The sequence below is a fragment of the Marmota flaviventris genome, chromosome 16, assembly GCF_047511675.1.
Source record: "Marmota flaviventris isolate mMarFla1 chromosome 16, mMarFla1.hap1, whole genome shotgun sequence".
Classification (NCBI taxonomy): domain Eukaryota; kingdom Metazoa; phylum Chordata; class Mammalia; order Rodentia; family Sciuridae; genus Marmota; species Marmota flaviventris.
Window position 1 is genome coordinate 72,095,706 of NC_092513.1, and position 27,135 is coordinate 72,122,840.

The 27,135-nt window shown below is 37.1% G+C and overlaps 1 protein-coding gene across 3 annotated transcripts in view; it reads right to left on the reverse strand.

Moving 5' to 3' along the window:
• Positions 1 to 2,453: 2,453 nt before the first annotated feature.
• LOC114104756 (contactin-associated protein-like 3) overlaps positions 2,454 to 27,135 on the reverse strand; it is a 177,609-nt gene continuing 152,927 nt past the window's right edge. For 2 of the 3 annotated variants that reach the window (XM_027950984.2, XM_071602771.1), the window contains 8 exons: positions 26,314 to 26,532; positions 23,568 to 23,807; positions 14,459 to 14,683; positions 13,110 to 13,243; positions 12,181 to 12,268; positions 6,179 to 6,406; positions 6,006 to 6,077; positions 2,454 to 2,575 (listed from right to left, as the gene is read on the reverse strand). In XM_027950984.2, coding sequence (XP_027806785.2) covers positions 2,454 to 2,575; positions 6,006 to 6,077; positions 6,179 to 6,406; positions 12,181 to 12,268; positions 13,110 to 13,243; positions 14,459 to 14,683; positions 23,568 to 23,807; positions 26,314 to 26,532 — 1,328 coding nt within the window. The remainder of the gene's footprint in view (positions 2,576 to 6,005; positions 6,078 to 6,178; positions 6,407 to 12,180; positions 12,269 to 13,109; positions 13,244 to 14,458; positions 14,684 to 23,567; positions 23,808 to 26,313; positions 26,533 to 27,135) is intronic. The other variant, XM_071602772.1, reaches the window with a different exon arrangement.

The window sequence follows — 27,135 nt, forward strand, 5'->3', positions numbered from 1 at the left end:
TCTGCAACAACATAAAAAAGTACTCCATCTGTATTTTAGTCAATTGATGGCTGCTCTTGGCAGAAGGTGAAATATATACATTCATACATATATACTTCTAGTAATCAGTAAAGACTTATCTTTTCTTTACTTTTTGTTTAAGAATTTAGAATGAAAATCTTACCAGATGATAAATATCAGATCATAAAAAGGTAAACAGGTCTTGCTAATCTCAATATACAAGGAATATAAACTAATGCTCAAACTATTACAAAATGCATTTATCTGCACATTTTATATAAACTAGGGGGGGAAAGTCACATTTTCATAATTTAAATTTCACACAACTTCCCTTACAATAATTTTATTTTACTCCAAAAGTGAATTTATTTTCAAACGAAAAGATAAAGTCCAAAAATCAGTACAGAAGATTGACAGTGGATGATATATCAATGCACTTTTTCAGTCTTGCAAGAAACACTGAGAACAGTGGTTTATGGTGTTTTACTCTCTGCAATTAGATAAAATACCAACTACCCAAATCTGTGATGTAAAATGTGTGTGTAAAAATTTTAGTGATTACATGATGTCTATGCCAACTTACAAATGCACTTTATCTTTGTTGAATCTTTCTTCACCCTGCATAGATCTCTGAGATACAGCAAAAACCAAAAAAAAAAAAAAAAAATTATCATTCATGCAAGTGTGTTTCCTACATGTTACTGTAGAAATAAAAGATCTTTTGTCATTCACTTAAACATCAGTAGAGACGAGGTACTCTGAGAAGAACTCCTATGCTGGGAGCAGACCTCAGACAGTACCTGTAGTAATCCCTTCAAAACTGAAACAAATGAGATGGGAATTCAGTTATGTAGTAGTCAGGCTAACTGGCATATTTCCAGCTTGCCCTGGTGTGGACAAACTCCATGATCTAATTAGTGCTTGGCAGGCAGCTGGCATCTGGGTTCTGGAGACTGTAGCATCACTGTTGTTATGTAAGTGGTTTATTTAAACCAGTGGTAGTTCCATGTGGTTACCAAATAACCACTATCTCAATACTCGTTCCTGGAACTGTTAGTTCCAATCTTCGGCTATCTTGGTGTGTGTATAAACTCGAATGAGACACATTTCATTACTTAGTAGCATATATTCAGTTTGGTGTGATCTTTTAAAAATCTGGCTTCGTGATCATAAACCTGTGATTAGAAGAGCAGATTTAATATGGAGCCTATAAATTCTGCCTTTCCTTGGAGCAAGTAGCCTCCATCTTATACTTCAAAAGCAACTGGACAAGAGGATACTATACAATGATATTTATGCTTAGAGCAATTGAATATTTGAAAAAGAAATTGCAGCTGATTTTCCTAATAAATTGAAAGATATTCAGTAAAAATTCAGGAAATCAGACATATCAGTAACAATGTTTAGAAAGAGAAATATAGAGCTGAGGGACCTGGTGTTTGATCCCCAGCACTGTCCCCACCCCTCCACCCCACCCCCCAAATAAAAAAGAAAAAGAAAAAAGAGAAATATAAATATAGAATGATAAAAAACTGACATAATTTCTCAATATGGGGGGGGGGAAATAAGTTTAAAATATGTTTCCTTCAGGTATTGATATAAATAAAGAATAAATCTTTTTCAGTATAAGAAGTAGTATTTATGTCATCATAAATTTAGTTAAAAGCATGATCACAATTTACAAAAACTATAATTACAGATTACAAAGAAAATAGGCAGACTCTAATTGACATTCTGTTTGCATCTTGTTACCTATCAATTTTCTGTTCCATTACAAAATTCGATATTAAAATGTTATCACCAACATTCCATATTGATTTCAACATTAAAATTTATCAAAATGATTAAAAACAGTCAATTAGAAAAAGCAATACACCAAAAATAACATTTCCAGGTCTCTTGCATTGCATTGACCATCGGATAAGGAAATCAAACACGCCATTAACTTTTTAGCAGGCCCTTGGTACTGGATTGCAGGACTACGGAAATGCTGGTGAAGTGATCAAAGAAGCATTTCCTGTCCAAAAAAAATATCAGCAGGGAACAGGAACGGGATCCCAGATAAGCTTCTGAGCAATAAAGAACATTAGAGTTTGACTTTGTCTCGTAGGACCAGAGCCTCGTGGCCATTTTCTCAGCTAAAATCCACAATTATTACACAAATTAAATTTCTGTGTTGGAAGAGAGCATTCCTTCTGGGGCAAACTACTCCACCATGATGAATGAGGATTCCTCCTTCACTGTCATATAAATTGCACTGGAGGGAGGTGTCCACCAAGGCAGAATGGGCCTCCCAGCACCCCAGGTCCTCAGCAGGTGGTTAGCACTGGCCCACCCACAGGGATGACCAGATCAGGATGGTCCACAGTCGCTGGGGTAGATCAGCCCACTGCCAACCAGAAGACATTGTCTCTCAGGACTGTGTCTTGACACGTGCACTTCGCTGAGTGGTCCTAGCACTCTTCAACTTTCGAAACTTTTGATTCATTTTCTTTGCGTAACTTTTTCTGTTGGTAAATGCATATGGCTATAGCAGAGATGCAGAGCAAAATAAATATCACAACTGCTATCACACCTGGGGTAGGGGAGAAGACAGAAGAACACCAAGTCAGAATATAAATGGTGATTTTTGCCTTAATTGGGGGCCTTGCTAACATCACTGCCTAATAAGTTAGGTTACAACAAACCAACCATGTACTATATCATAAGTTGGGACCATCAAGCCTCAGGAATTTTAAGGTCCAGTGGTTTTATAACATTTGGTATGTCTGAGTTTCCATGACTTTTGGATATAGCTGGGGTAGTCCTTTTCCCTAAAGGCCTGTGATTGAAATTCAGCTTTTGTGCTTAAAAACAGAAATAGGACTTGGGAAGCTGGGGCAGGAGGATCACAAGTTCAAAGCCAGTCTCAGCAAATTAGTGAGGCCCTAAGCAACTCAGAGAGACCCTGTCTCTAAATAAAAAATTTAAAAGGCTGGAGATGCTGCTTAGTGATTAGGTACCCCTGGGTTCAATCCTTGGTTCCGAAACAAACAACAAAAACAAATATACACAAGGCTCTGAGACGAAGTTTTAAATTATCTTAAAAGTATAGGGGCTGGGTTGTTGCTCAGTGATAGAGTGCTTTCCTTGCATGTGTGAGACCCTGGGTTCAAACCTCAGCACTAGATAAAATAAATGAATAAAATAAAGCTTAAAAAAAAAAAAGGTTACTACTACTAAAAGAAAAAGTATAGTATGTTTAGTACCATCCTAAAATAAATGTTATTTTTAACTAAGTAGATACATTTTCATGAAATTGTTTTATATCTTTGTAAATTTGTTTTGATGATAGAGATCAAACCCAGGGCCTACCACCCTACCACTGAGCTACCTCCCCAACTCCAAAACACTTTAATGACAACATAATTTTGAAATGCAGTAGTGTAACATATATGTGATCAATCCCTGTCGCCAAAAATATTGCAGGGATACTTATTAAGTTTATTTTTGTGGAATGTGGACTATTTGAAAGAACCAGGTGTAAATGTTCTAAAATATTGAGACCATTAGCTATGCCATGGTTCTCAACCCGAACTCATGCTGAATCAGAATACCTGAGGGGAAGACCTGGTGCCTCCTTCTAGTTTAAGGCTGTAATTCAGAGCCAGAGTGCTAAAGCACCCCCAAGAAAGCTAGCTGTGCAGCAATCATATTTGTGAAGAATGAAAGTCAAATCTATGCTACACCAAATAACTACGTATAAAGCCAAGCTTGGAGTGCCCACATTGTAAGTGTAAGACAAAGGGTATCAATTTGTATCTCCATCTGGTGACTGTTAGAATATGAAGACTGTGTCTGTGAAGAGTCTTTGTGATTATTAAATGAAATAAAGTGTATAAAACAATTAATTAAAGTCTAGGTATGGTATAGTTATGGTACTTTCAGTAAATGAAAATTATTATTAGTTTTAAAAATCATAATAACTTCATAAAATTATATTTCTAATTCAATGACTAATGGTTACTTGAATATTTCTTTTATTATACTAGCAAGTATTTCAGAGGATCAGGTTGAAATAACAGTAAAAAACAAACACTTGATTTAGTAATAAACAGACATAACAGAAAAATTCTCTGAATCTTATCTCTTATGCAAATTATGACAATAAAATATGTGAAAGAAATAAGGCTGAAGTATATATATGAGAAGAATAAAATAAATTATTGAAAAAAAAAAAAAGACCAGGGGAATCCTTCTGCGCATATTCCTTCTTCCCCTCCCCTCCTTCAAGAGCTCATTAGAGTTTCTCAGGACAGCCCAAGAGCACTGTATGATTGATTGTTGAACAGCAGAGAATCTTGCCAGTGATATTTACAGAAAATCTTGCCAGTGATGTTTGACCAAAAGCAATAAAATTCCAAAAGTAAGTTTTTGTTGTTATTGTTATTGTTGTTCTGTTTTTAATTTGCTGACTACCTCTAGCTCTTCAAGAAGGTCAGGGGCTAAGTCTGACATTTTGCAAACACTTGTAGGACTTGGGATCCTGTTCTGGAATGTTGAACATCTTTAAATTGCTTTTGTATTGCAATGAAAAATTGTCTCAAAAAAATCAGGATTTATTAAGGATTATATTTGATTTAAAATCTACTTTTTAGATATGCATTCTTGACTACCTTCTCACATAAAACTGTGTAAAACTGCTTTTTTCCTCATTGGGTCATGTATTTTTATTTTATACCTTACTGATTTCAAAGAGAAAAATAACCAAGAGAGTGACAAATGTTAATACACAAAAAAAGATATTTAGTCAGGTTTTCATAATGTCTGAATTGTTTTGTTTTCTATCATTTTAGAGGAAAAAAATTTGCTTTGTATGTACTATGAAGAGTCTATACAACAAGAAAACGATATTTCAATAATCAATTAATTAATTAGTGAGGAAATATGAAATCTTATTTTTTTCATACCAGCTCTGGATAAATTATATTTCAAAAAAATGAAACATTGTTTTCATTGCCAAAAAGATATGTTTAGATTGTATTCAATTTTCCCTTCAGTGAAAAATAACCTATCAGACTAACTGGAAAGGACAATTAAAAGTGAAATAAACCGTGGCTTTTGCTGTACCACACTGAGAATGTACAAGATGACACTGAATTGTACAGTAAAAAAAAAAAAAATGCACTTGAAGTAATGTTCAGCATATTTAAATTTTTAAAAGTTTCTTTAAAAAAATCAAATAATAAGTGAAACATCTAAATCATGCAAATTGCCTTTTTTTAAAAGTGTCATAACACGTGTGCTCTATTCATTATTTGGCTTTTGTCTTAGGTTTTTGTGGCTGTGAATATAATTACTTGGGGCAGTGTCTTGCTCTAATAGCTATATCAGATCTATGCCCTATCTATCTATCTATCTATCTATCTATCTATCTATCTATCTATCTATCTATCCATCCATCCATCCATCCATCCTTCTATCTATCTTTCTATCTATCTCTCCCTCCTTCCTATATATCCCTCACATCCTAGGGAATACAGCTATTTATGAAATAAGAATTTTTCATTATTTTGTAACTTTCTTTTATTTTCCCTCGGACTGTGGATGGAACCCGGAGGCCCCCTTACCCCTGAGCTACATCACCAGCCCTTTTATTTTGAGACAGGGTCTTGCTCAGTTGCCCAGGCTGGCCTCAAACCTGCCATCCTCCTGCCTCAGCCTCCCAAGTAGCTGGGATCCCGGGAGCGCCACCACGCCAGACTTTACCTGTTCTTTAAAAATCAAGTTTTCAGTGGAATCATCACAGAAGCATCCTCCCACTTCCCCAACCCCAGCTTAAATCAGTAAACATCAACTCAGAAAACCCACAAGCACCCTTTCCCCTCCTGGAGTGCTGATTCTTAGCTATATTTTTCTATTAAGTTAATACTGTCAAATGGGAACAAATAATTTTTAAAATTTAAAAAGTTTTTTTTTAAAAAGGCGACAGTAATGCCGCAGACGAGTTCCTTCAGCCCCTTTACCTCCGATGACCCCAGAGTCGCTTCTGTCCGCCTTCACCAAAGGCTCTCCCTCCTCGCCGGGTTCGGAACGACCTAGGGTAGGAAAGGGGAGGCTGCCAAGGGCGTCGCAGGCCCTCTCCACCGCGCACAGCCGCGGTTCCAAGGCCCGCGGGGAGGGGCAGGGGGCCACGCACCTGCGCCACCTGCGCGCCGCGGAGCCAGCTCCCGCGCTCCATCGCCGGGCCGCGCCCCCGCCGCGCAGCGGGCCCCGGCGGCCACGTGGCCGCGGACGGTGACCCGGGCCGGGCCTCCGGGGCGCAGCGCCTTCAGCGGGGCTGCGCGGCCGAAGCGCACCGCCGAGAGGCAGCCGGTGAAGCCGCGCGCCGCCGCCCGCCGCGTGTCGGGGTCCGCGCCCGGGGGCTCTGCGGGGACAAAGCGACACAGCGTTAGGACGCAGGGGCACTGGGCGCGGTTGCGGACCCCGCCTGCACAGCCGCCACCGGCTCCGACCTGCGCCCCCTGTGCCCCCCGCGCGAGAGCAGGCGGCTGATGGCCATTTCCAGGGCAGAGGGCCTCCGTGGACAGCTGCGAGGGACAGCGACTCTGTGGGGGCTTCAAGGCGACGATCTGAACTCGGTTTTTAAAAACTGATCATTAAAACACACTTGTCAGGGAGACCACAGCCGGCAGCCGCGGGAGGAATTATAGTAAACTGACTCCTGGAGACGACAGAGCTCTGGAAGTTCAGTTTTTACTCCTTCTGTTCAACTGTCATCTTTCATGATGTACATTGGATTCATGGCTTTCATGTCCTCTTAACAAATTGTACCTTTTATCCCCAGATAATGCCCTCCCCCACCTTTGAGCTCATTCAGTTGTTCTAACCTCAGGCGCATCTTGTCTGCTGGCAACGCTGCACCTCTGAAATTCATTAGCTGGGACTTCCTAGTGGTTTCCTTATTGTAAGAGCATTTAACTACATATTTTTTGACCTGAATATGACAGCATTGAGGCTATTCACATTTAGAGTAACAACTTCTATATCTGATTTGATTCATTTTATCTTACACTATTTATTTTGCATGATGGTTTTTTTTATTTTGTTGATTTAGTGGTGTATTATTATTATTATTATTTTTCAGAGATTGAAGCCAGGCTTAACCACTGAGCCACATCCCCAGTCCTTTTTCTTTATTTTTTATTTAGGGACAGGGTCTCATTAAGTTGCTTATGGCCTCCCTAAGTCACTGAGGCTGCCTCAGCCTCCAGAGCTGCTGGGGTTATATAGTTTCCTTCTTCTTTCTCCTTTTCTCTTTCCTGAGTTTGAGAGTTCCACTTTTTTAGCACCCACAATCAGAAACATTCTCTTGTACCATTACGTGAAAACAAGATACTCTTTTCCCCAACACATTCATCCATCTCTTGGCTCACTTGCGGTCAGTAAGAGGAGCCCTTGGGCATGGGCCCTTAATAGTGGTCAGGCCCCCTCCCCTCCCCTCCCCTCCCTGTGTTACCCACAGGCCAGAGAGTGAGCCTTGGACAGTGTTGTTTCCTCTTAGTTTTCCCTCTTTAACCCTCTTTAGTTTTACTCATGCTTATCTCCTGACTAGAACTACCATTTCCCTTACTTTTATGTATTTTCTTCTTCTATTTCAAGAACCTTTGTATAATTATATATATTTTTTTCTAAGAAAGAACTTTGACATCACTGAGATTCTACCCTTAATCAAACTTTAATCAGGCTTCTCTGAGCCATCTGCTCCACGAGCCCCATTTTTTTTTTTTTTTTTGTTTCTGAATTGTGGAATTTAGCCAGAACCCTCCACTCTCCTTGACGTCCTTGACAGTCCTCCAGGTGATTGATTAGCCCAGCGGGTCTTCATCAAGAATCCCAATAGGTCAATTTAGTAAGAATTCTCCTAACCTCTTGGTAATTTTCCACCCACCCCCACCCAACCTGGCTGGCTGTCAGTCTACACTTTTCCTTGCATTTTAAGCTGAGCCCAATCTCTTCACTGCAAAATCCCAGTCCAGAGTTCCTTTAGTCCTGAAGAAAGTCTGCCATTTTGTCATGTGTAAAAATATTTCTCTCTTTGACACAATATAATACAAAAAGGTTTTACAATAAATCATGGTATTTTGGACAAGAATCATATAGTTTTAGGGGATCTTTTTTTCTGATGAATGGTGAATATTCATTTAATTTGAAGGTGATGGAACAGAATAGAGCTCTTCTAATTCCTCAGTAAATTACTTAAGTCAATAATGATCACCAGATATACTTTTTTTTTTTTTAAATGTCTGAAAGGAAGTAATCACTTTGCCTACTCTGAGTCTACCAGGCAATCACTCATTCAACAACCCAGGAAGAAACCCAAGGGTGAAACACTCCTGGCTTTTAACAAAACACTGTTAGTAATTGTTTCTCAGTAGAACACATTTTAAGTAGAACTCAACACTTCGGCAGTGACCTGAATTCGATTTTCCTATTGCCTTGACAAGTTGACATTGTCTTCCATTTCTGCACCTGTTGGCTAATTAGCTCTAATCAAAAATGTCTGTGGGTCACTCTGTCCCCCTCTCTCTATGGTACTCTACCTGGATTCCTTCCAATTCTCTCTTATTTTCCATCAAAGCCTGTTCTTGAATAAATTCACTTTTGCATAAATACCTAATTATGGTTTCTGATAGTACTCTAAGAAGTATATGCATTTTAGCAGAAGGAAAGACTTGGTACAAAAGAAATGGGTCTTTAATTATGGAATTTGAAGCATTAGCACCTGAGGAGGTAGAAAAAAAAATTTGATGTAGGGCTGGCTTCCCAGGCCAGTGTCATGCCAATTAGACAGGTGTCTGCTTTCACAACAGGGTGTCATTTGTTTGAATGAAAAAAAAAAAATGACTACATAAGCAAGCAAATGGACAGTGTTTTACATTGTGCAATATGGTAGACACTAGCCACATGCAGTTCAAATCAATTAGAATTAAATAAAATAAAAAATTTAGTCCCTCAGTTACACTAGCCACATTTCACTTGTTAAAAAACTAGGTGTGTCTAGGAATGACTGTGTAAGTCAGCATAGTTCACCATCACAGAAAGCTCTATTTGCTAGCCTTGGTCTTGGAGGCTCATAATTTCAAAGACCTCAAAACATCCATGATCCTCACTGACTCCCAGTTAATGTTAAGTTAGAAAATCTCAAGAGATTTCTATGGATTTCTACTAAATTATTTCTAAGTTTTCCTCATTTTACAGATGATATGAAAAGGAGTTAACTTACACAATTAATCTTGGATCTTCCTTGATAAACAATGTAAAATCTCATCTTTTTAATTTTTTTAGAATTCTTGTGTTTTCACTCTATAAAATTGAGAAAAGTAAGTTGCCCTGGGCTCAAGTGTTTCTCTGTTTTTGCCTGATAAACCAAGAAATGTAAGACCTGACAGCACTTTATCCAGACCGCTTCTCAAATTTGTTTGGCACAAGCAATTTTGAGGGATAAGGATATCTTCCCTATGGGATAAGGAATAGGCTTGTTTAGTGCTTGCTACAAAATCTGTAGATTCCCTAAGCTATGTGTTCCTCAGTTACAGTGGAGACCCGGCCCATCTGCAGCATTGACCCGAATGTTTATCCCAGCTCCATAAGACTTAATACATCGGGGAAACCGTGCCAATGGCTAATGTGCATGAAACTTGCTATATAAATAATAGAGCCCTTTATTTCTAACCCAAGCGATCTTATATCATCTGCCAGCATCCACAAATCAATTGTAGGTTTCTTTAGTAGCTTGTGAATCAGGTAAAGAAAATCTCAGACCCAAAATACAATAACCCTTGTAAATGAGGCAAATATCATAGTATAAAAGTAATATAAAGCCATTGCTCCACTGAGCTTTAAATGTTATGTCTTATGTGACATCTCCTTGTAGAACTCAGAACATAATTTCCAGGAATAGTTAATTACCAAAAGCATTTGACATTCTCATATCTGTGTAATTGTGATAATATGTGAGTATTTACACTGCTTTGCTTAGGGGATGGGGATGTAGTTCAGCGATAGAATACTTGTCTAGCATACTCAAGGCCCTAGGTTCAATCCCCAGTACTTCAGAGAAAATAATTAATTAATTAATTAAATGAAAATAAAATGTAAAAACTTATAGGCTACTGCTTTATTTTCTGAGAGAAGATAAAAAGACATGCTCAGCTTCTATATTTCTTATTTTGTTTTAGTACATTTCTTTTTTAAGTTTGTGGTTAAAACACACACAGAAACAGCCAAATCAAAAGGATAATAATCCTAATTATTTGGATAAAGAATCTAACAAAAGTGACAGGTCACTTCTCCTGGATTATAGTATTTTAAGTGTTGACATTCTTTAAGACATTTCTCTGATAAAATTCAAAACTACATAGAAAATTTGACTTCAAGAGCTTACATTGAGGTGGGTGTATACTGAATTGATGTTGAGATAATTAATTTGAATGGTCTTCATTAAGCAAGAAGATTCAGAAATGGGAAGATAAGAGCCAGGTGTGGTGTGGTGGTGCAGGTCTATCATCCCAGCAGTTTGGGAGGCTAGGGCAGGAGGATCGAAAGTTCAAAGGCAGCTTCCACAACTTAGTGAGGTCTAAGAGCAACTCAGCAAGACCTGTCTCTAAAATAAAATATTAAAAATGGGGCTGGGGAGGTAGCTCAGTGGTTAAGCACCCCTGGGTTCAATCCCTGGCACACACACACACACACACACACACACACACACAAAAGAATTGGGAAGATAAAAACAGCATGTTAACTTTAATGAATTCTGGGCTATTTCTTCTGAAGTATGGTAAATAATAACAAGCATTATTTTATTATAATTGCTCACACACTAGCCTAAGTTTCTTATTAATATGTGAGTATAGGATAGGATAAGTGCAGTGACTCTCTTATTCATAAGCTGCCTCGACATCTAATTAAGTGTCCATAGTCCATTTTCACCAAATATTTTTCAGTGAGTGGATAAGGGAATGATTCACAGGGGCTAAGACAATTAATAATGATGACTTACCACTGAATACTTTGAACAACTTTCTTTGGAAAATTAGTGGCTTCTTTTTTCCTCAATATGACAGTCTATCTTATTGTAAGTTAAGAGAATAAATATACTTCACATGGCTCTCCAAGTTTGAATATAAAATTATATTGGCATAATTATTAAATGGCTGAACAGTAGCAAAAGACAACAAAAACCCATCCCAAAGACAGCTGTCCAAATCATGAAGTGCTGCTTTAGTCTTTGATTATTATTTCATATTTGCCAGGCATCGGCAGAATGAATATTCATCACTTTCTGAGGTCAGTGGTTTCAGACTCCATGCTTCATTGCTCAATTCAAACTTGCATTTTTAAACCCTAAGTTATATGACTTTGAATAACATTTGAATTAACATCTTAACCCCCTGCACATACTGATTTGGAGGGAAACAGGAATTTATGCAATTAATATTGTTTCCTAATTTGTGATTCTCTTTAGAGTCTATATCATTAAAATAGTTCATTTTCAGAGCTGATTGACATATTTCTTTCCAGAAAGATTCCTTTCCTCAGTAACTATGATGTTAATTTAAAGTTAAGCTGTGTCTTTCAAATACATCCTCCCTGGGGTATCATTCTCACTTCATCTTTCCCCCTGGGTAAAGGTGGTTATGAGCACGCTTCATAGCTCTGGTTCAGTGTCATCAAGGACAGAAACATAGGCCAAGCAGGACTTGGGACTGAGTTCAAGGTGCTACCATCTGCTGAAGGAAATCAACCCTTCTTTCGTCTGTCTTCAGCTCATGGGTAGTTTTATCATTGAGTGGAGGTCCCTGAGTTGAGGCTGACACTCCATGTCGGCTTTGGTGACAGTTCACTTTTCAATAAGTGTTAGAAAAACACCGTGACGCTTGCCTGATTGCCCAGGGGGAAAGTAAGTGTGGGGTGTTTTTCAGGGGAAGCCTTTGCTCATTTGACCGCCAGGCAGCACTTACTCATGGTTCTATGTGCACGCAGACAAAAGTGCCATTTGTGCCTTGATTGTCACTCACTGGGAAATTATTATTAAAATAAGACAAAGAGCTTCTTTCAGCATAAGGAGTGCTTCCAGAGTGTGTGACATGACACTTACGATCTGATGTTTTTTGGGAGAAAGATCTTTCTGCCACTTACCTAAAACCTTTCCCAACGTGAGGGATTTGATGGCGTTGAATTCTGTCCCCGAGGATAGGATGACTTGTCTCTGCGCACTCTGGTTAACCTATTAAACGCCCCGTGGGAAGCGAATGTCAAAAGGAGATACAGTTTTAATGATAAGGAAGCAGAGGAGGCCAGAAAAAAAAATGATAAAAATAAGTCACTTGTAAGTTCTCAACAACGCTTAAATAATTCACCTTAAAACAACATTTAGGAGGGGAAACCGATTTTATGAACAACCTCTAACTGCCACAAGCCGCCTGCCCTCCCACCCCACCCCACTCTCTTTGCTGCTTTACTTTTCTTTATGATGTATCTGCAGTTGGCAGAATCCACAAGAGGACGGAAATCAATTATTTTAAATGTAAAAACTTATTCTCTGGAGGAGACTTGACACAGCCAAAATAATTGTAGTTTTATGTGCAGACTTAAAATATATTTTCTTTTGAATGTCAGTGACAACTGCCTGACTCTCTTCTGACTCAGGTCTATTTTCTTATTTATTCCCATTTCAATGAATATCTCGCATGCTCTCATCTTGTGTTTAAATTGCTGACCTATCTGTTCTTTTGCTATCACCTACTGAAATATTAATTAACAAATTCCACCCGTCGTCACCATGATAAACTAGACATTTCCCTGCTGAATCAAGTAAAACAAGTAAGGACATCTTGACATTTTTAAAAGGACTTAAAAGTAATAATAACTTTGACAGGATCATTGCTTAACAAACAAAACAAACTAAATACTCCTCTAAACCCTGGCTATATTTGGTTTTCTGCCTTGATCTATGGAGAACACTTGCTCATTTGTTACTATTTATCATCATACTTTTGCATTAGATTTTCCATTCTCCGACAGACTCCTCATGGTGGTTACTGGGACCTTCAAGTTTGCTGCATTACCTCTACAGAGACCACGGCTTCCTCCCTGTCAATCTTCAGCTGGTGAAGGTGCCCATCCGCCATGTTTTTAAAATCAAAGTTAAAAGCGTCTGGATCTCGATGTCTGTCTAGCTTGTACCTGACCTGCAAACTTCCTAAAGAGGAAAATAAATGACATTTTAAATTACAATGGTATTTTACAAATATTTCAATGCAGATTCTAGAGCACTTATATTATTATTTATTTCATGCACCTTTGACTCTATTTAGCTTTGACTTGAATACACTCAACACTTGCCTCTTCTATACTAGAGGCGACTTAAGTGCCAACCTGAGTCCAACTATACTGTTTCTAAGTCAAGATCCGGTGCATTGATAATCATTGGTCTTCTAAATCTTTCCAAAATGAAGAAGTTTAAATTATACATATAGAAACTCAGAACTTAAATCTAAATTACAACTATATTTATCTTAGAAAATGATAAAACTGTAACACTGTATCAATATTCAGTTCCTATTATTATAACTTATTTAATAGCATCTATTTTGATGTGTTACTGATATGTGCATAATTAAGTTTTTATTTTGCAACCAGAGTTTCCTTATGAAGTCTTCTACCATAACAAAGAATAGGGAAGAGAAAAGGTTTTATTAGAAGATGAGGTTTGTGTAGTTTTCATGTTTTCTAACATTCTTAGCTCTCTTACACAGATATACCCTCAGGGCTCATAACTCTTAACAACTTACATGAAGATTCTGATACTATAGGATTGTCTAGAAATCAGATTTTTGTCCTAATTCACTAAATATAAAGTATGACTTCACTGTCCAACTGTGAAAGTCCTGTAATGCCCCAGCTGCCACTGGTGGAGAGATTGTCCCGTCACTGTTCTTAGGTGGATGTCATCTAACTTGCTTGTCAACCATGGATGAGATAAAGAACCACTGCATTTATCAATTGCTTAAGGAAATTGGCTTTTAAATAGCTCCATGATATCATCCATATTAATGCTCTTCTACTTACTTAGAATGAGCAGGAAATAAATACCTGGCAAATATCCAAATATCTTATTTCAAACAGACTTAGATCATCATGGAGTTTTAAAGCATCCTAGCAATCGTAAGTATAATTTCATATCAAATCTGTGAAATCGTCAGTCTTGGAATGGGAAAAAGCATCTTAATTTAACCTTTAAATACTACTTTTTATGATAAGCATTATGGAGAGTACTGAAAAACCAAAGTGCATCTTAGAAGGCATGCGACTTTCTTTATTTGTAGTTTAAGTGCTGAAAAGACCCATATCATTATAGTCCTATTTTTCTAATTCAGTGTTTTCTCTCTTTTTTCTTCACACAAAAGATATTCACCATTGTTGGCCAGGATAATGGAAAGGTATTCCTCATAGAAAGAGCTCACATAAAGCAGTAAGCTGGGTGTCCGCGTGGTTCGGAAGCTCAGTGTGACGGTCTCTTGGGACAGTGTGACATCCCTGTGTAATGTAGAAGCAAGGGAGCTGGTGTTGTCACCTAAGGGGTGATGATCTTGAAAATCATAGGTCACTGAGGAGCCAGTTTCAAAATATGCAGAAATCTCTAGAATGAAAAGCAATTTTTGTCATGTTAACAGAATGCAAATACAAGTCTTGTTGAAAGAATGTTTCAATGTTTTATTTTATTTTGTTTACTCATATAAAGTAACAATAGCACGATCTCTTGGCACATTTTCAATAGTTGGTCATATTGTAAATTATAGCATTTACAAGAACATCATTCCTTTTTCACTGATGAATAATATTTCATTGAACAGAGGTACCACACTTTGTAGATCAGTTCATCAGATGATAGACATTTGGGCTGTTTCCACTTGAGCTATTTTAAATAATGCTGCTATCAACATTCAAACTTTTGTGAGAACATACATTTTCATTTAATATATACCCAAGAGTGGAATATCTTAGTCTTATCATAACTCCATCTTTAATATTTTACACTCCTAACAGCAATTTATGAGAGTTTCAATACCCCCACATCCCCACCAAAAATGCATTATTGCCTTTCTTTAAAACTATAGCTGTTTTTGAACTATGGTTGGCAATAAAGAATATTTCAAAAGAATGAGTAGAACAGACTTTGAATGTTTCCACCAGAGGAAAAATGATAATATCTGAGGTGCTCGATATTCCAATGAACCTGGTAAATCATTACACATTACATATATATGTATGGAAGTGCCATGCTGTACCTCATACACATGTACAATTGTATGTGCCTGTGTGTGTGTGTGTGTGTGTGTGTATGTGTATAATAACAGCCATCCTAGATGTGAAGTCATATCTCATTGTGGCTTTGATTGGCATTTCTCTAACAGCTAATGTTATCAAGCATCGTCTCACAGGTTAATTGGCCATCTGTATATATTTGCTGAAGAAATATTCACAAATTCTGCCCATTGTTTGATTAGGTTATTTGTCCTTTGGATTAAGTTATTGGAGTTTTTATATAATTTGGATACCAGACCTTATAAGATAAACGATTTGCAAACATTTTCTTTTCTTCCATGATTTGGATTATCTTTTCACTTTCTGATTGAGCCATTTGAATCAGAGATGTTTTTAATTTTGAAGTCCAGTTGATCTGTCCTTTCTTTCTCCCACGTTTTAGGAATCCTACTGTTTCACCTTTCACATCAAGTTCTGCAACACACTCAAGGTACATTCTTTGTATTGTGAGACTGAGGTCCATTCTCACTCTTCTGCGGTGTACGTGGATACCCAGTTGTCCCAGAGACCCTTCTTTTCCCTACTGAACTTCCTTATCACTCTGAAATCCATTGACCACAGACATGAAAGTATAACTCTGGACTCTGATCTATATGGCTTGTCTCAGGCCAGCTACTCGCTGTTTTGCTTATAATACCTCTACAGTAAGATTTGACATCAGAAAGTCTGGATGCACTAAATCTGTGCTTTCTCAATTTTTTTTAATTTTTTTTTGGGGGGGCTATTTTGAATCCCTTTCATTTCCATATGAATTTTACCATGGACTTGTCAATTGCTGGAAAGGACCTAGCTGGGATTTTGATAGAAATTGTATCAAAAGGTAAAAGTTACTTGCACATGACTTAGTCTTTTTTTTTAACATAGAAAATCCTGAGAGATTTGCTAAAAATAAATCTGTAGATCAATTTAGGAAACATTAAGCCTTATTTATTTTAATTGTTATAATCCATGATTGAAGTATCTCTCTGATTATTTGTCTTTCTTTCAGATTTATGCTTTTACAGCGTACATCTTCCATTTCTTTTCTTACTGCTACATATCTTGCTTTTTGATACTATTATAAATGAAATTGTTTTTTATTGATTTTATTTTCAGATGGTTCATAGCCTGTGCACAGAAATGCAGTTGATTTTATATATTGATCTTTTATCCTGAAGCTTTTATCAACTTTTTTTTGGTAATAGTAGAATAGCTGTTAGTATTTGGTAACAGAAAACAGGATTTTCCATGTAAAAATGACTATATCGTGTGCAAATACAGGAAGTGTTTCTTGTTCCCTCCAAATCTGGATGTAGTTTATTTTACTATTGGCCCTAGCTGAAACCTCTAGAACAACATGGAAGAGAAGTTGTGAGAGTACTCATATTTCTTTCTTGTTCCTGACCTTATGGAAAAACATTCCATCTTTCACAATTGAAATGATTTTGGCTGTGAGGTTTTCACCAGGCCACTGGTTAGGCTCAGAGAACTCGTCTGTTACTAATTTCTTCATTTTTTAAAATCAGGAAAGTGTGTGGGATGTTGTCAAATTACTTTTCCGCAGAAATTAGATGATTATGTATTTTTGTTCCTTATTCCAAAATGTTATATTGTATTATATTTATTGATTTTCACCTATTAAAACAACTTTTTTGGATAATTGCTATTTTATCTTGGTGAATGATCAATTTTATGCAATTGGCCTTAGTTTGGCAGTGTTTTCTTGAGGATTTTTGCATCTACATATTTAAGTGAAATTAGTATGTAGTTTTCTTTTGAAATCTTTGGTTTTGGTATCAGGAAAATATTGACCTTACACAATGAGTTGGGAAACACTCTCTCTTTCTCTCTCTTTCTCTCTCTCTCTCTCTCTCTCTCTCTCTCTCTCTCTCTCTCTCTCTCTCTCTCTCTCCCTCTCCTCCTCCTCTCTCTCATTTAGCAGAATTTTGAATAACAAATAGTACTTTTTATTTAAAAATGTCATAGACATTACCAGTGAAAGCATACAGACCTGGGCTTTATCTTATGTGATTGTTTTAAAATAACTAGTTTTGTTCATCGTTATAAGCTATTCAGATTTTCTCTATTCTTGAGTAAATTCGGTAGTTTGTGTTTTTCTAATAATTTGTTTCATCTAAGTTAACTGATTTTTTCACATATGTAGTTGTTCATAATATTCCCTAACAATCTGGGTTACTTCTGTTACTCATTAGTAATGTCTCTCTTGCCCCTGTCCACTCTAGTGACATTATAACTTAAATTCTAGTAATTTAAATTCTCTCTCTTGTTTTCTCTGTCAGTTTTACTGGGTTTGTCAATTTTGTTAATCTTTTCAAAGAACTAACTTTTGGTTTTGTTCATTTTCTGTTGTTTTTATAGTACCTACTTTATGAAATTCACTATAATGTTTATTTTTCTTCTCATTAAATTAGATTTAGTTTGCTCTTCTTTGTCCAGTGTCTTAAGATGGAAGGTTAGGTTATTAATTTAAGACTTCTCTTCTTTTTAAAATACAGACAGTTAGAGCTATGAATTTCCCTCTAGACATGGCTTTAGCTGCATCAAATAGGTATTGTTTTCATTTATCTCTTTTTAATTTCCCTTATGTTTTTTCTTCTTTGTCAAACTAGAAGTGTAAGATTTATAATATTCCATGATTTGTTTTTGCTATTGATTTCTAATTTCATTCCATTGTGTTTAGAAGGATTTTTTTGTATGATTTCAATTAAAATTTAAGTTTATCAAGGCTTATTTTACAGGTAGCATGTTGTCTATACTGGACAATGTTCCATGAGTGCTTAAGAATAATATATTCTGCTATTATTGAGTGGAGGATCATTTGATGTGGGTTTTATTTTCCCCCAAGTTTTCTATTTTCCTGATCATCTTTGGCCCAATTAGTCTACCCATTATTTAAAGTAGAACTTTGAACCCTCCAACTGTTATTCTTCATTTGTCTATTTTTTTAATTCTGTCAGGTATTCTTTATGTATTGTGGGATGATATTATTAACTGAACAAATACTTACAATTTTTTTTTTATCTCTTTAAACATTATAAAAGTTCTTATCATTATGAAAGTTCTTTTATCTCTAGTAGACCTTTTGCTGTAAAGTGTATTTTTTTCTGATATTAGTACATCCCCTCTGGTTTTCTATTGTCCTTCCTTCCATAGGATATCTTTCTCCATGCTTTTATTTTTAACCTATCTTTCAATCAAACTTTAGACAGCATATCAATAGACCTTCTTTGTTATTGTTACCCATTCTGATAATAATCTCCCTTGTGATGTATTGTTTATACCATGAAAATTTAATATTGTTATTGATAGTTAAATTTATATATATATCATTTTACTTTTGATTTTTGTGTTTCATTTCTGTTTTATTTCCACTCTCATTCTGCTTTCTTTTACATTAGTAAATATTTTGTAGTATATCATTTTAATTCCTTTCTTATTTTATTATATTTTTGTGGCAAAATATACACATAATTTGCCATTTTAACCCATTTAAAATGTAATTTTTTATGGTATTACTTAAATCCACGAAATTGAACAATCACCACCAACCTCTACTTTCAAAAATTTTCCTACTCCTGGAGGGGAGGAAAAGGGGAGGGATGATACTGGACAAATTATATTGCTATATTGTGTGTATGTACAAATATGTAACAAGAAACCCCACCATTATGTACAATTATAATGCACCAATAAAACATATGGGAAAAAAATGTTCCTCATCCCAAGGAGAAACTCTGTACTTATGAAACAATAAGTCTGTATTCCTTTCCTTCTCCTACCCTTGTAACCTCTGATTTACTTCTTGTCTATGAATCTGCCTGTTATCAATATTTAGTAAAACTGGTATCATACATTTGCCAACTTTATGGTTTATTTCACTTAATACAATGTGATCCATGTTGGATCATGTAATAAAACTTCATTCATTTGTACATTGTTTATTGTAACTGTACAGAAATAGAGTCAAATTTTGCATGTTGATTTTATATTCTGCAACTTTGCTAAATTCACTTATTGTTTCTAACAGTTTTTTCTCCCTGGATTCTTTAGAGTTTTCTGTAATTAAAGCAACATAATCCAAGAATAGAGACAGTTCTTTTCTTTTGAATTTGGATGACCTTTTTCCTTTCTTGCTTAATTGCTCTGGCTAGAACACCCTGTACCATGAAAAGTATTAGGCATATCTGTCATGCTCCTTATCTCAAAAAAGAAACTTTAATCATGGAGTAGGATGGTGGCTGTAGGTTTTTCAACATGTGGCCTTTATTATATTGAGAAAGTTTTACTCTATTCCTAGCTTATTAAATATTTTATTATCATGAAAGATTTTTTTTCAATGTTTCTTTAACATCAATTGAGATGACCACATCTTTTTCCTCTTTCATTCTGTTAATCTTGCGTAACACATATTGAAATGCTGAACCACTCTTGAAATCCTACACTGTATATCCCAGTAGGTTTTGATGTATAATCCTTTTACTGTGCTTCACCATAATTTTTAATTTTCTTTTCTTCAGTGATTGCTCTAGGGCTTACAATGTATATCTTGTAAAAATCTGCTTTATATCTACACTAACTTAATTCAAGGGTGATATAGAAATGGTACTTCCGTATAGTTCTATTACTTCTACCTGTTTTGAGCTACTGTTATACTAAACCCAACATTCCATTGCTTTAATTAGAAACTCTGTGCTCATTTAATTAGGATTTTATAAATTTGGTGTCTTTTAAAGCAGCTGAGAAAAGAAAAAAGTATGTATTCACATTAACTCTTTGTGTTCCTGAAATCCATGTTACCATCTAGTCTCACTTCCTATTCCCTTACAGCTTTCCTCCCACCTGTCTCCTCTGTGCTGTTACTTTCAAATACACATCTCCAGAGCCAACAACGCACACACACACACACACACACACATTCATTCTCATTATAGTTTTATATAATTTCTTTTTTATATCAGTTAAAAAAAGTAAGGATAAGAAATATACCACTATACTCTTTTTTATAACTACCTATAAACTTATGCTGGTGTGTGTATGTGCACCCAAGTGCACAGGTATAGACTGTCTTATTGCCCAGGATTACTTTCTTTCAGCAGGAAGAACACCCTTTGCTATTTCAGACAGGCCTGCTGGCAGTGAGTTCTCCCCTCCACCACCTTCTCTTTGCAATTTTCTCTTAAATCTGTGAATACCATCATTTTGCTGTCATTTTTTTGAAACTTAGATTTGCTGGGTATAACTTTCTTGGATGACAATTGTTTTATTTGACATTTTTGAGTGTGTTATTTCCCTGATTTGTGGCTTCCAATGTTTCTGATGAAACATCAGCTGTTCATCTTGGTGTTTGCTTTTACACCAAGGAAAAAGGAGCCATCTTTCTCTTATCGCTTTCTAACAAATTTCTTTTTTGACTTCAGCTTTCAACATTTTTTGCCAAGGTGTGCCTGGGTATGGATTTTCTTATGTTTATCCTACCTGGATTTCATGTGTGTGTGTGTGTGTGTGTGTGTGTGTGTGTGTTAATGGTTTTCAAAAATTAGGGGATATTTTCAACTATTATTTGAAAAATAATTTTTTTTCTGATACTTTCCTTCTGACATTCAATTACATTATATGTTGGTATGCTTAATGATGTCTGACACTTCTCTGATGATCTGTTCGGTTTTTATTTATTCTGTTGTTTAAGATACATAATTTCTATTGACCCATCTTGAAGTTTGCTGACTCTTCTGCTGATTCCAATCTATTGTTGAGTGTCTCTATGAATTTTTCATTTCCATTATTGTACATTATAATGCCAGAATTTCTATTTATTTCTTTTTATAAATATTTGTTTCATCTACTGTAATTCTATATTTGATGAGAACTGTCATATTTTCTCTCACTCAAGCATGGTGTCTTTGTCTACTTGGGCTGCTGTAACAAAACACTATAATCAAGGTGGCTCAAACCATTATTCTTTTCTCACTCTTCTGGAGGTTTGGGAGGTTATCATCAACGTGCCAGAGATGTGGTGTGTGCTGCGAGCCCTCTCTGTGGTTGGCAGATGACTGCCTCTTGATCTCTTCCTATTATAAGGATGCATATATTAGCAGAGGGATCTCCATCCTCACAACCTCATGACCTAAAGCTAGGCCCCGTCTCCACATAGCATAATGTTGGTGATGAGGGCTTCAGCATATGAATTAAACATTCCTATGTTCATTCACTCCATAACATATAGTTACTTTTATTTCATTGCACATATTTCTAATAGCCGCTTTGGAATTCCTGCTTGCTAAGCCTGACTTTGGGAATCTCTCAAAGGCAGCTGTGTTTTTCTGCCTTTTGCCTCCTATATATGGAGAACACTCTTATTTCATGTCTCATGACTTCTTATTTTGGTTGAAAATTTGATATTGCAGATAATATTGTAACAATTCTAGACATGGATCCTCCCCAGAGCTTGCTGTTTGGTTCTTTTCTTAGTTTAGTGATGTGCCTGGACCATTTTAATGAATTCTGCGTCCCCGAGAGGCACAAACTGTTCCACCACTGATCCAGTTAATCCAGACCCTCTGCCGGATGAGTCCATGGAATAGCACTCCTGCACTAACTAGGAAGAGGACCACTTTAGGATCAGCTCTCCTTCAAGATCAGAACTGAGATATTTCCTTTTGTGCCAGAGATATTCTTCAAACTTACTGTTCACCAGAAAATAAAATCTTTTTTTTGTTTTTCTGGTGATATGGAGGTGAACCCAGGTCCTCACACATGGTAGGCAAGGATTCTACCACTGAGCTGCACCCTGAGTCTTTCAGAAAATAAAATCTTAAGAAGGGTGATATCTACGTTGTTCCAAGAGAAAAAAGATGGAAATATTTTTAGCTTCTCTTAAAACTTTTTACAAAAAGTTGACATTTTAATTTTACATCAGATTTATTCCAAAAATATGTTTAGTGTTCACACACACACACACACACACACACACACTCACATCCATCCATTTATAAATAAAAGAAAGATGTTGAGAGGTGATCATTGTCTTGGAGTACTACGCACTCTTTGTATTTCCTTAAAATACAAAGAATTCCCTGAAAATCTGGATTATTCTTACTTAGGCTAAGAAAGTAATTATAACTTACCCTCTAGTCACTGGAGGGCGGGCCATTTCTTATTCACCTATAACAGAGTGTCTATATGCAATATAATTTAGGTTATGAAATGACATTCAAATTTAACTTTGCCAATGAGTGCTGCAAGTTATTTGGAAGCCCACACTGTGACCATGAAGAAGTGGTCACCCCTGACTAAAGCTGACCATCAAATGTGAGAAGTGTTCAGTATCCCTATTAGAACGATATGATTTCTTACCACAGATAGACACTAATTATAACTTCTCCAAGAGGAAAACCAGAAAACTTATGAAGGTGCCTTTTGGAAAATTTCTGTGACTTCTATGTAACTGATTCTTTTGAAAGGCAAACAATTTTTGTAGCAATTAAAGCCTATTATATAGCTAAACATAATGTGTGTGTGACAGCCAAGAAACACCTGAAGATACAAATTTAGCTTTGATGAATCAACATTCTAAGAGTTTCCATAGAAGTATTACAAATGTAAGTATATTTAAGAAGTCAATTCAGCATACTTAATACTTAATACCTTCTGCCTTCAAAAGATGAGTTGTACCTAAGCAGAAGCTGCCTGATACACCACCAAGTTCCTCTAAGAACATAACATCTTACAGGAACGCATCTGTTTGGTGCTATTAATGACAAGTCAGTATTTAATGTTTAAATATGCATTTCCCCTCCTAGTTAATATATTTGTTTTCTATTTAAAGGTAATTTAAAACTTATCCTTACATCACATCAAATCATTGCAATGAACAACAATGATGCTTGGATGATCTTAAAATCAGAACAACCCAAAGGCAGAGTTTGGAAAATCATTTGGAGCCTTGATCAGAAGACAGGAGTAACACAGAGATTTTCCAAAGAAGGAATCCAGTGAGGATGGATATTCAATTGCACAATCTTAGGTTTTCAAAATTGGTACTCTCCTAAATTCAGTAGAGAGATGGGGGTCTGAAATGACTCTATTTCTAATAATGGCAAATCTTACCCTTGCTTCACGGTGTCAGATGCCAGAGGTGTCCCTCAGAGGCTGTAGGCTCCCCCCACTTTCTCTAAAGTCCCATCCCTGGCCTCACTCACCGTGGGAGCAGAAGGGGCCCTCGTAGGCGGAGGCCGAGCAGTCGCAAGCCACCCCTTTGAGCCGTTCTCGACATCTCCCCTCATTGCGACACAAGTGTCCGTAGCTGCCGCAGTGTCCCGCACACCCTGGCTCCACTCCTGGTGTCACTGTGGCTCTTTCCTCCAGGTCCAGGGCCATCCCATTCAGCTGCAGGGACCGAATGCACCCCAGGAAGCCCCTCTGCCTGCTGGCCGTCCCACCTACAAGGGAAACACTGCAAATAGAAATGTGCTCCTTGGTATTTTATCCAGGATATTTTGTCCACGTTAAAGTCAGGCTTTAGGGAGAGTGGCAAAAATTGCAAATTGTTGAACATACCGTGAGTATATAAAATTTTAAAAATATAAACTTGTATCAGATATCACGAAACCACAAAAGACATCGGATAAAACCTCCTTCAACAACGTTTAGATGTAGTAAGATTGGCAAATACTCGTTCTAAGACCATTTCTTTAATTTCACCAAATATAGATCACATCAATCCTATTTTGCTTATGTTTATCAACAGTGATGTAGATTAGAACGGTTCTGGATGGACTTCCAAAACATTTACAAGAATAAAAATAGATGTAGTTAAATTTCATATGTGGATGATTGCTCGAAATCAAGAATGAAAAGATACTGAGAAGCAAAGAAAGAGAAGCCCAAAGGGTGACACCATACCAACAGGCACCAACAGCTGACCCCTACTCCATCCACTCCTTTCTGAGGACACAGTGGTAAGTCTTTACTGAATAATATGCACATGCACATCTGATCACATCAACCTTCAACACTAAAGAATCTGTTCAGAGAAGTTGGCAACATTTATGTCAGGATAGACGTGGATTCGAAGGTAATAATAACAACCATTATATTATTATGAAAGAATTCCAGGAATTACCTGTGAAATGTGGATTCTTAAGCCTCCACCTAGATATTCTGATTCAGTGGACCTGCAGTGGGGATCCCAATTCTGAATCTTCTTCTTCTTTTTTTTTTTTTTTTGCAAGGAGGGGGGAGGGAGGAGGTACTGAGGGTTAAACTTAGGGGTACTTTACCACTAAACTACATCCCTAGAACTTTTATTTTATTTTATTTTTTATTTTGAAACAAGCTAGGTCTCACTAAGTTACTCAGGGTCTTGCTAAGTTGCTGGCCTTGAACTTGTGATCCTCCTGCCTTGGCCTCCAGAGTCACTGGGATTATAGGTGTGCACCACCACACCTGACCCAAATCTGAATTTTTAACCAGCTTCATGGGTGACTCTGATGATTTCTCCACCACTGTTTTATAAACCTTGCCTTAATATGAATGTTTATTCTAGGCAAATATTTATGTTGATTTTGTTCCTAGGATTTCCCTTAAATAATACTAAAAATTGTAAGTAAGAAAATAAAGTTTCTTAATTTAACTCCTGCTAAGTTTGTACCTGGAAAATACCCCAAGGGCCCATGTGGCAAAGGCTTGGTCCTCAGCTTGCCACCTGGAGCTCCTTGGGAGGTTTTAAGTCCTTAGGGGTGTGCCCTTAAAAGGACTGTAGGACCCTCATCTCCTCCTTTTTCACTTTTGCTTCCTGGCCATGAACTGAACATTTAGCTCTGCCCCCAGCTCCCCACCTCCACCAGAGGCCCCAAAACAATGGGACCACCTGGTCATGGGTCAAAACTTCCAAAACTGAGGGTCAAAACCTAATCCTTTTTTTCTTTATAAGTTGCTTAATTTGGGTATCTGTTACAGTAATAAAAAGCTGACTAATGCAGTGATATGTCAGGTAGTTTTGTGGTTTCAAGTCCTTCAAAGAAGATTCATCTTGCCCTAATGTAAGAACCACCTATGCTTGAAGTTATATTTTATGGAGTCATAGTACATAAACTCCTGCATGTGTGAAAGTCACACACACACACACACACACACGAAGACTTACACACATTAGAATTCAGTGGTATAGCACTTAGTACCTGGAAGCTGTATGAATCTTCCTGTAAAGCAGGCTGTGAGATAATTTCTGATTTAGTCCAATTTCTAATTGGAGCCGTGTCCTTATTTGCTTCATCGTGCATAAGAAATAAACAAGTGAGCACTACTACCTCAGTGTGCTTGGTTTTTACATTAGAATGGAATTGTTTGGAAAGGAATATGGCAAAGTATATTTTTGCCCTTGGGGTAAATAAACAATGATAAAACCATCAATGGGCAAGCTAAAGGAAAGACGTCCATCACCCAGGGCTGACCTCTCTATACAAACGCTCTGCAGGAATAAAGGAGCAAATCTGTGGTCTGTTTTTAAGCAGACAGTGGATGACTTTTGTCCACGGATAAGATAAACTTTCTACTGGAAGTGAAAAGGGAAGAAGTGGGTACAAGTGGCTAATGGTCACACAAGTCGTGTTGATCAGACCTAGTGGTCACAAATGCCAACCGTCTGTAACGTGAGCTGTTCAAGCCTGGGCATCAGAGATCCCGGGGCTGGATTCCTTTCACTGGTTGTTACTTGACCTCTTTCAGACGTGATGATCTCACCTGGAAACAGGTGACGATAAAACCTACAAAATGAGTTACCTAATAAGAAGCCCTGCACCGCTCCAGAACCTACAAGGTTATCAATAAACAGCGCCAACGGTTAGCTGCTGCTTGCATTTACCACTAAAAGTACTCCCACCATTGTGACTGTCTGCTGGCGCCCTCTGCGGTCCCACCAAGTTCAGGGGTGGCCACGGCACTCACCAATGAAGAGCTGGCTGTTGAGCTGCAGGCGCACGTGCCCGTCCGCAGGGGCCGGCTGTGTCTTCCTGGGGAGCTGGTCCACCTGCAGCGAGGCTCCCTTGACATTCCTCTCTGCCCTCACGTGGTGCCACCGATTGTCATTAAAGGGGGTGGGTGACCGCACAGTGACCTCACAAGGTCCATTCCCCACATCAAAGGAAAAGGTCACTTCTGTGGGAGCTAAAAATATCATATATGAATATTGCCCAAGTTCATTTCCAGGGGAGTACTGAGTCGAGTCAGGGAAACATCATGGCGTGCTCTTTACAAAAGGGGACAAAGGTATCGATGCAGACATGTGACTCGAGTTGGGGAAGGGGGGCAGGAGAAATTGGTATCCTGGAGGATAAAAACAAAACCACACTGATTTTAACATATTCATTTTGAGTTTAATACTTAACGCACTCAGTTCTAGTCAGTAGATATGTACCCCTAGAGAGAATAAGAAACACAATTTGTTTTGTATCTGTAAGTAGTTTTACTCAAAAGTGGTTCAAAGTCTCCTCTAATTTTAAAACCAAAAAAAAATGCAAATTTTTACAGTCATAAATTAAGCTCTGAGTACATGAAAAAAAATCTGTCTGATCAAATATTTTAGGAAACAATTTTTTGAGTTTGGTTTAAAGTTCTGACTCTAGATGGCAATGGTCCAGGGAAAGCGAAACAATTTTATGGATTATTGTGTACTTTATGCTTCATGGTTTGACCCTTAAAAAGATTGACTAAAATTATAGAACTTTTGTAGTTAAAAAATAAATATGGTAAGAATGACACTATTTAAAT